At 44.2% G+C, this 10,450-nt stretch overlaps 1 protein-coding gene across 1 annotated transcript; it reads left to right on the forward strand.

The window, feature by feature from the left end:
• Positions 1–863: 863 nt before the first annotated feature.
• On the forward strand, positions 864–10,220 carry CCR7 (C-C motif chemokine receptor 7). The gene is made up of 3 exons (XM_061588958.1): positions 864–968; positions 2,506–2,555; positions 7,012–10,220. The coding sequence occupies exons 1-3, from the start codon at positions 959–961 to the stop codon at positions 8,098–8,100; spliced, it is 1,149 nt and encodes a 382-aa protein (XP_061444942.1). The 5' UTR covers positions 864–958; the 3' UTR covers positions 8,101–10,220.
• Positions 10,221–10,450: the final 230 nt, after the last annotated feature.

Here is a 10,450-nt window from a genome sequence, read left to right on the forward strand (position 1 = left end):
TTTCTGGACCGGACAACCACATACTCACAGCATGCCCATCTTGTCAGGATTGAGCCTTAGTTTATTGGCCCTCAACGAGCCCATCATTGCCTGCAGAGACTGGTCTAAGCCCCTGCACAGCCTCTCCTGATTCAGATGGAATGAAGAAATAGAGCTGGGTGTCATGAGCATACTGGTGACACCCATTTCCAAATCCCTGTATGTCACCTTGGGGGGATTTCATTACCCTTTACCCTTTACCTGGTGCTGAAGAGATATCAATGAAGGCACCAGGCATCTCGCTGGGGAGCTCATTCCACAGATGGGGAGCCACAACTGAAAAGGCCCTCTCCCATGTCACCACCCTCTGATCCTCCCTCAGAGGGGGGGCCTGGAGAACGGACTCAGAAGAAGATCTAAGAAAGAAAGAAAACTAAATTTGGGGATGGGGGGAAGCTGCCTTGCCCCCCTTGCCTTCCTCTGGTGCCAACAATGTGCTTGAGGATCTTTCTAGGTGAAAAAGCAGGGCACATCTGAACATAAATATAAACTACTCCTGTTCCTCAGAGACCGCAAGAGACCATTTCTTTAGTGTACATCCTTCACAGCAGCATGACTTGCAACAATTTTGTTCTGCAGATTGTTCTTCTCAAAAGGGCAATGCTGTCCTTATCACTTGTACCAAATGCCTTCTGTCAGTACAGCAGGAAACACCTGAGGTTATAGAGACCCCTCAGCAAGGCTGTGGTCTAGGTGGCCTGGCTTTGCCATGCCCCTCCTAGGTGGAGCAGCAGCAGCTAAATCTCAGCCTCTGAGCACAACATATCATGTGCCTCATCTTTGCAGAATATGAAAGCTTATGTACGCGGCTTATAAAAGGAAGTTCCTATCAATTGCTCTTCACACAAGATCACTCTTCACAAAAGTTCCCCTTCACTAAGTATCACTTTCTGGTTTTGCAGCTGGCTAGCGAAAGGCCATGGATAGAGGTAAGTACTGTTTTTCTCCCTCCCTAACCCACTCGCTCTCCAATATTTCTTTCTGCAGGGTTTAACTTGAACCAAACCCCATCCTCTGAACATGTTTCTAATGCCAATGCTCCATCTTGGGAAGTAATTCCAGTGCCAGCAAGTTTCTGGGCATGTGCAGGGTAAAATTCCCTTCCCATTAAATAATTACAAGCCTTCTGCTCAGGCACATGTATCTGGGAATAGAGAGAGGGCTTCCAGATTGAAGAGGGTCAGATTTAATCCCCATCATCTCTCCCTTTTGGAAGGTGTGTGTGTAAATGAGCTGACTGCACTACTTATTGCCTTGCCTTACAGCTGTTTGGAGAAGCCCATGTTTCAAATTAAAAGACAGAGGAAAGGACTTCAGGGTGGTATTTATAACTGTTAATAAAAAAAACTTTACGTTCTGTTAAAAGAGAGAAACTTCATCTCACTCTCAAAGAAGAACATTGTACTTCATTTTTAAAAGAAGAGGGCGATGGGCTCAAACACCCTGGGAGCTAAGCTTTCTGTTCAAGAATGTGTGTGTGCGCATTTTTAGTTTTAATTTGTCTCCTGGGCACAATTCAAAGTGCAGTTTTGGACATATAAACCTCCTATCTTATGCTTACCAGCTTTGGTAACCATACTATAGTTGTCAGCAACTGCTGCCCCCTGTGCCAACTCTGGCCTTACAACTTCCAACCTGGAGTCAAGGGGGGCAGGGGGGAGTGGCAGCTGTGACCATAGGATCTACCAGCAGTATGCTTTGGTAATGGTGGGGGGATCATTGTCTACAACCTCTTTTCAAAGAAGCCATCCAGTAAAACTGTTTCTTGACCAGATTCTTTTAAAACTACCTGTTCACCTAGGCAGAAATAAATTCTCAGTCACAGCTAGGGATGTGGGAGAAATTGGATTCAGCTTGCGTTTAAAGCCAAGTCTTTCAAATTTGCAATTTGCGAAACAGTATAAAAGCCAAAACACAGGCATCTTTTGAAATTTGCACTTATCTGAATGTTGCAATGCAGATCTCCAAGCAAAGAATACTTACAAAAATGCATTGATACGGGGAAAGTGTGCATAAAAATGAATATATTAAGTGAAAATAACATACAAAAGGCATTATATTCAGGAAAATTACTTGCAGAAATGTGTTTATTAGGATAAATTTACACTAAAATGGAAAGGACTTTTTTTAAAAAAACCACAAATTGCTGCAGAAATGTGGAGAAGTGCATTTAAGATTTTATTAAAAATGAGAAACAGAAAAAGAGAAACTGACAGCTCCTTCCATCCCTAGACACAGCCCTACTTATTACTACTGTATTGATTTAAACATGTTACACATCACAGCCTTATTTTTGGGCATTTCAGAGTACATCTAAGTGACAAATTTGACATGATAAACTTTGCTGGAAGATGACACTCTTTCAGTTACAGGGCTGAGTGGAGCTCTGGCTTCTCTCCACGTTCTGATCAGAGTAATTGTAATTCTGTTCTGTGTAACCGTCTACAATGTTTTTCTCTCCTCTAGGTCAACAGCTGAAAGTGGTCGTCATTTTGAACTTTCCTCTCCTTTTCCAGGTATGAAGCTTATAAAAATGACTGGTGTACTTTGGTTGCTGCCCTTCTGTTTGTCATTGCTGCTGTGTGGTGTGGTGGGGGGAACATCATATACATTTAAAGCCTGCTTCTCCATGTTCCCTCCCTCCATCCTTTCTTGTCTATAACTGAAAGGAGTTGGGCAAAGGAGGGTATTGGACAAAGAGGACATTTGGCCCAGGTGTTAGTTCTGAAGGAGGGGTTGAGGAACCAGCAGCTGTCCGGAGTGGAGACAGTAAGCATATGGATGCTGGGCAATAACCATGGGGGAGAAATTTGATTCAGTTCACCTTTAAAGGTGAACCTTCCCAATTTCCACATTCCGAAACAATACGCGAACTGTTCTTCATCATTCTCACTTCTCCAAATTTTGCAGTGCACTTCTCCAGCCAAGTCATGTGCACAAAAATGCATATATAGAGGTAAAGGGTGCATAAAAATGCACATATCTGTGAAAACAACATACAAAGATGTTTTATTTTCAGGGGAAACCACTTTGCAAAAATGTGTACATTAGGCAAAATTGCACATTAGGAGAAATTTGCTCTAAAATACTAATGAATCTCCACAAGGACTTTAAAAAAAAGAAAATCACAGACTGATGTGGAAATGTGGAGAACTGAACTGTAGGACTGGAAAAATGAGAAACTGGGAGAAACCGAAATGGACAGATTTGCCCATCCCTACTGGGCAACCACCACAAAGCACATTTTACAACCAGCTCTGGCTAATCCTGGAGAAAGGCTTGTGGACTAGGGGCTGACCCTGAATATCATAGATGCTTAAGCTCCTCTTTCTTTCCCTCATTTCCCCCCTTTCTCACTCTCTCTCTCTCTCTCACACACACACACAAGGGAAAGGGTGGAGGGAATTGTGGCGGTCTGCCTCTCCTTCCTTCTCTTTGAGCGATGCTCCTTCTTCAGGTACACCCACAGGATGTGGTGGGAGCCCTCGCTCACTGGGCCCACCACAAGGCTTTCAGGAGAAACCTTATATGCCTAGGAGGTGTGTGGATGTTTTCCCTTTAAAGCTTATGTGGCCAGTTGACTCCCAACCCACTGCTGTCTTGACACTCTGCTTACCTACCATTCCTCCACCTCACCTCACTGCTGCTGCAGTCCTCTTTACCAATCTCTGTGCATGTCTCTTCCCCTCCAGCAATCACTGCTGATCAGTTCCCCCCTGTCTCTTTCACTGCCTGTCCATGCTGTTTTTGCAACAATACCCCAACTGCCGTTTCGCTTTCTTATATCCCCTGTTGTCTCTGTTGCTTTCTCCAAGCCTCCTCCCACCAGTCCTGTTCCTTCTCTATAGCCCTGGCCCCATTCTCAACCAAGCCTTTTCTCAGTCTCTAATACCTGAAGTAAACTGCCCCTTCCATTTGAATATGGGCACATTCATCATTCTGCATTGCCCCTAGCCAAATAGCATATTTGATGCATGGTTTTAATTGACTGGAGTTTCCAACATAAATGTCAACCAGACACACCAGTTTCCTTTCTGGCGTTGCAAGGGATTGTGAGGCATGAATCACAGAACACATGTTGTGGCCACTCGTGAGTGACAGAGAAGTTTGGAAAGGGACTTATTGCGGGGCGGGGGGGGGAAAGGTTATACACAATATTTTTAACCACAAGTCCCTTTTAAAGCTTTATTCTTCACTATTATCTTAAGAGAGTGGCTCAGTTCAGACGTCATGTTCAGCTTAGCTATGGTTTGGTGTGATGTCTCAACTGACAAACCATGGTTTGCAATTGGCTGGTAAACCTAAATTAGAAACCATAGTTTGAAGTGAGCATGCAAACCATGGCTTGTGCTATCATTTACCATGATGACCGAATTTATAATGCCTTAATTATAATTATTGCTCTGCTTCCAGAAGTTGCTGCACCTAGGAATGGATAAATCAATCTATTTTTTGTCCATGTCAATTTTGCATGTGTCAATTCATGAAACTATTCCACCCTGTTACCACATTAATCTGCATGAATTCTGTACAAGAATGTGTATTTAAATATTATTTCATCACATATTTAATACATATTTTATCTCGTACACATTTCTACAGGCATTTCTACAGGCATTTTATTCAGAATTAGGCTGCATACACACCATACAAACTGCAGTTTGTTAAGAGTGCTGGGAATTGTAGGTCTGTGAGGAGTAAACTACAGTTCCCAGGATTCTTTGAGGATGGGGTATTTTCTTTAAATGTGTTTTAAATGCTACTCCTCTCATAAGATGTTCTTGAGGGTGAAACAGCTGCTGCAGACATGTCCTTGTTTTTGAAAGATTTCTACCACCACCCCTCAACATTTTAAGAATTATATTTAACATTTATATAGCACTTTCTGGGTGCTTAAAATGTTTCACGCACATTATCCTTACAACAGGCCTTGGCAATAGATCAAGGTTATTAAGCCCCTACTACAGATAAAGAGCCGAGAAAGAGTGGCTCGTTTAACACCCGCACCTACTCATGATGAGCTCATGATAGGGATAAGATTTGAACCAGGAATTTCATGATTTCTAGCTCAGTCGCTAAGCCATTGCAGTGCACCAACTTCTGCAAAAAGATTAAAGTTGAGGTCCTGTACTCATTTCCCTGTTGACCTCAATGGGACTTGAAGTAGACATGTATAGGATTGTGCTCAAGGTCCAGTTAACTGTGACAGTAGCTAAGGAAATATTCTTCCCATCTCCCAATCCATTTTTATTTTGTTTTGTTTTGGCAGAGAAATTTGGTTTTAACACTTCATGTCATAGCACTCTTATTTGGGGTCAGAAACCTTAACTTAAGAAGAGAATGTCTTCTGCCTATGGCGACATCCTCAAAAAGGAATGAACCAATTGCATGTGATCCCTCATAGATCATGTGAGCCTTGGGGAAAATATTCTGATAATAATTTCCTCATTGGTATCTCACAGAGCCAAATGTGGCAATTCTGAAATGCTAACCACTGTAATGAAATATAGCTTCATCTGAAAATGGTAAGCCCTTCCTAAAGATAAGATCCCCCCCCCTGATTTTCATTAGAATTGTTCACAGAAGTTGATAACGCAGACATAATCTTGGCTTATGGAAGCCATGTGCCCCATTTTACAGAGGGCAATCCTCTGTCTGAAGGGATGGCCAGTCCAAGGCTGATTTAAAGATAAAGAAGCCTAAGAAGGGCGAGAAGGAGGGGCCTTGAAGTTGCCCATCAACAGATAGTACCCAGGCAGCAGACTCAGCAGGCGCACAGGTCACCTGGCCGCATTGTCCCCCACAATGGAGAGATGATGTAATATATTTTTATATCTTATTTCTAAATTTGCATCAATAAATACAAAGTAGCATTTTGCAGATTGTATGCACATCTGTGTCTATTTATGTCATCTGTTTTGGTGATGCATTTCCTCTTTCTTTCTTTTTTTGCATTGTGTACAGGGCCACCCTCTTTGGCCATGTAATTCCTGGAAAGCTTGGTTTCTATACATACATGCTTGCAACTAGCATTTTCTGTCAATAATGCCTTCAGTGTTGTTTACTGAAAATGTCCTTCACAAAGAAACCATCCCTGTCTTGAAAAAAAATCTTGTTCTCCAGTATCCATCACAGAAAATGGATTCAGAGGATCAAACCCGATGTAACGTTATTTACTTCTTTAGCCCTTACATAGCTAATTTGTTAAATAAATAGCCAATATGGTGGACCCCAAACCAAATCAGGAAGTTGCTGGGAGGTATAGGAGATCTTTAACACTTTGCCATCATTTCAGACTCGATCCAGATGAGGGGAGGGGACGCCTGCTATTTGAATTCAAAGAAAATCTTCCATTGGTGCAAATGGGAACTTTTCTTCAGAAATAAATAACAAGCATGGTGGACCACAGGGGGCAAATCCCACTTAACCCTCCCCTCTCCTGCCCACAGGCCCCCTCCGATCTGGTCCCCTGCTCCTGCTATTTGCTTTTTAAAAAGGCAAGTTATGCAGTTGCTAATTGTATGAATGGCTTCTCATATGGGCCCAACAGGATGAATATACAGCAGCTCAAGACTTAAAGCAGTTTAATAACCATCACCTCCTCCCAGGGAATCCTCGGAACTGTAGTTCTAGAAGGGAGGCTAAGAGCACTCTCATCAAATGATGATCTCTGGGACTCCTTGGGGGAAGGCACAATAGTTAAACTGGAATAAAACCAATATACATAGGTAGGGCACCCAAGGTATGTGCCACCTTAACTAAAGATTGTCTCCTGGGTTTTGCTCACTTAGCAAATGCTGCAGAGCAGAGCTTGGAAAAGTTACTTTTTTGAACTACAACTCCCAGCCAGCATGGCCACTGGATTGGGCTGATGGGCGTTGTAGTTCAAAAAAGTAACTTTTCCAAGCTCTGCTGCAGAGATGTTACTACCCAACATGTAAATGGTAACGGACCCTTTTTTCTGCCTTCCAGTTCGGTATGGGGCAGAATTTGACACCTGATTACATGCCCACTGTTGACTATGACAAGAACTCGACCATTGACTACAGTGACTTTGAGGAGATCTGCAAGAAGGATGAGATCCGGAGGTTCCGTGCTACTTTCTTACCCATCATTTACTCCCTTGTGTGCTTTGTGGGGCTGGCAGGCAACAGTCTGGTCGTGGTGACCTACATCTATTTCAAGAGGCTCAAGACGATGACAGACATCTACCTACTCAACCTTGCCATAGCGGACATCCTCTTCCTGCTGACTCTCCCTTTCTGGGCTGTCAGTGCAGCCAAATATTGGGTTTTCAAGGCATTTGCTTGCAAAGCCATCCACTGCATCTGCCAAATGAGTTTCTTCAGTGGCATGTTGCTGCTTCTCTCCATCAGCATCGACAGGTATTTTGCCATTGTCCAGGCCCCCTCAGCCCACCGCCTTCGGTCCCAGAGGGTGTTTGCCAGCAAGGTCACCTGCCTGTCCATTTGGATACTGGCTTTCATCCTTTCTGTCCCTGAACTGGTCCACAGGGGTGTGTACCAGTCTGAGTTCCAGGAACCACGCTGCAGCATCCTAGCGGACAACTTGCTGGCCTTCAGCACTGGCATCAGAGCCTCTCAGATGATCTTTGGCTTTTTGCTGCCTTTCTTGGTGATGACCTTCTGCTACTGGATCACCATCAGGACCTTGCTGCAAGCCCGCAGCTTTGGGAAGCACCGAGCTATCAAGGTCCTAATTACCGTAATGGTGGTCTTTGTCATCTTCCAGCTGCCTTACAACAGCGTTATGCTAGTTGAGACCATCTCAGCCTTCAACCACACCAGTGGTCAATGTGATACCATCAAGCGCCTCGATGTGGCCAATGAGGTGACATACAGCCTGGCCTGCTTCCGCTGCTGTCTCAACCCCTTCCTGTATGCCTTCATAGGGGTCAGGTTCCGCAATGATCTGCTCCGGCTTCTTAAAGACCTGGGCTGTATCAGCCAAGCGCAGCTCTGGCAATGGTCAACATACCAGGAGAGCGCAAGATGTTCTATTCCCACAGATACTGAAACCACCACCACTTTCTCCCCCTGAGGTCCTATGGGCAGGGGCGTTGGACTGTCAGTAAAATTGGTGTCACAACAATAGACTTTCATTGGCCAGCATGAGGGATTCCACTCGAAACCTCTGAATATCGCAAAGTGGGTATTTTTCTACAGTGCCAGAAGGGACCAAAAGACCATCCCATCCTCCCACTCCTCCCACAGAGCTCCCAGAGAGCTTCAGCTATGGGGCAGTATACAAATGTAATAAATAAATAAATAAACAAATCTTGGGATTACCACCTTCTGATTCCCAAACACCTGGATCAGGAAATCCCTAGGAAGTCTGCCTCCACCTAGGTCAGATAATGCCCTCTGATCCACAATCTACAGCCCCACCACCTTTCCCCCCAAAAGGTGACCACTGATGTAATATGTCTGTTTGATTGGTATAGGTAAAGGTATAGAATAGGACATTAGTTTGGTAGCAACCTTGACCAAGCTGACATGTGGGATTTTGAAACAAACCAAATGAACTTTATTATATACAAGATGTTAAATGTTATAATATAGTAATAAGATGTTATTGTCCCTATCCTACCCCACTAATCCCAAAACCTCCCCCAAAATCTAGGCCCCTCTGATGAGATGTTCCCTTCTTGATCCCTAATCCTAACCACCTCTAACTGTCAAAAGCCCAGTGGTTTTTCTTTTGGGGGGGTATACACAAAGCAGCATCTGCAACAATCCTAGAGTACAGTACAATACAGAAGTAGGCACCACTTTAGGGCCATGCACTAGGCTCGTTAGCCACTCCTCTGGTTGCCTGCATTAAGACAGCACTTCCATTGTTGCACTATCCTGGGCTTACAGGCAGCTGCACCATGAGGTCTGCACATGTGTGGCTCTCGCATTGCCAAACTAAGCATCATATTAATTGCATCAGTATCGTTCATGTGCATAGGGTTTGTTTGTTATGTAAATAGCAGCCATGGGGAAGCCTGAACAATTGAGAGAGAGAGAGAGAGAGAGAGAGAGAGAGAGAGTAGACGGGGGAATTAACTCTTTCTCTCCCTGCCATGGTCCTGACAAAAACTTCCCTCTCAATGTTTAGTCAGCATCACATTTCTTGTCATTTGAACCCATTGGTCTGAGTCATACACTCTGAAGCAAGAGGAAACACATTTGCTCCATCATCTGTGCTGGTAGGCGGCGGGGAAAACCTTAGGGCAAGTGGCCTGCTACAGTCCTCCAGGCCTTTCTATCTGGCCCTTGAAACTATGCCCCCTTTCCTCAGGCCACACCTCTCTCCCCAGGCCACACCCCAGTGGAGGATGGAGAGATGTATGAGAGAGTCTTACTGCACAAAGTAAGAGTCATATTTGTTGCTCCACCCACTTTTGCCTCTAGCCGCTCCCCACCCACCACTGGCATGTGACCCCCCAGAAGGTTAGCCATGAGGGAATGTGGCCCTCAGGCTAAAGTAGGTTCCCCATCCCCAATCTATGTGAAAGACCTTTAAATATCTGATGACTATTAGACTACCTCTTTATAGTCTCTTCTCCAGGCAAAACATGCCCACCTCCTTCAACCTGTCTTTATAGGACTCCAGGCCCTTCACCAACTTTGTCTGTGGGACAAAGCTGTGACATAAATGCACTCTGCCTCTGCTCAGGGGCCCTTTACTCTATTTTTACTTAATATAATTATTTGTTTCCTGGCAGATTACTATGAATAGGATTATCACTGTGGGTTTCCTTAGCACAATACCTGGCCAGAGTCTTGGACTTGACAAAGGAATGTTAATAGCTCATGATATTCAGGAAATAGTCTCTCAGTGGGAGCCAAATGTTAGAAGATGGCTTATTTATACAAACGGATGTTCTGAAGAGCAGAAACCCATGAGAGGTTCAGGAAGGCAGCATGTCTCCCCTACACCAAACTATGGAAGATGTAAGCAAGTTCTGTGAGAGTAAGAGAGAGAAGGATAGCAGCTGCAATTTTTGACTGGGACTGAGGCACAGAGCTATTTGTGAACTCTGGAAAGTGCTTTTTGACAGCTGCCTCTCTGGAAGCCCAATGTGGGGCAGTGGAATTTACTGTTTGTAGGCATGTTAAACTGCACCCCCACCTATACTCAATTTTTATATTTGTAAATAAAATAAAAATATTACAGAAACACCATCGGCCTGTAGTCATCTCTCCTTCCCAAGGGAACCAAAGTGAGATAAACACCACCATTGGAACTTAGGGGAGAGTCCTAGGGTGCCAACTACGGCACCATTAAGCCATGGCAGAAAAACACATCCCCACAAGTGAGTCATCCCACACCAAGGATGTTGTTCCAGGGCAAAACTTCAACTGTTCAAGTCAGGGATGGGGAATTTGTGACCCTCCATAAG

Source organism: Rhineura floridana, chromosome 11 (genome assembly GCF_030035675.1).
Source record: "Rhineura floridana isolate rRhiFlo1 chromosome 11, rRhiFlo1.hap2, whole genome shotgun sequence".
Taxonomy (NCBI): Eukaryota; Metazoa; Chordata; class Lepidosauria; order Squamata; family Rhineuridae; genus Rhineura; species Rhineura floridana.

Coding starts and splice junctions, on each gene's coding strand:
- CCR7 (XM_061588958.1), top strand. Junction 2,556..7,011: donor ACTTTCCTCTCCTTTTCCAG/GTATGAAGCTTA, acceptor TCTGCCTTCCAG/TTCGGTATGGGGCAGAATTT.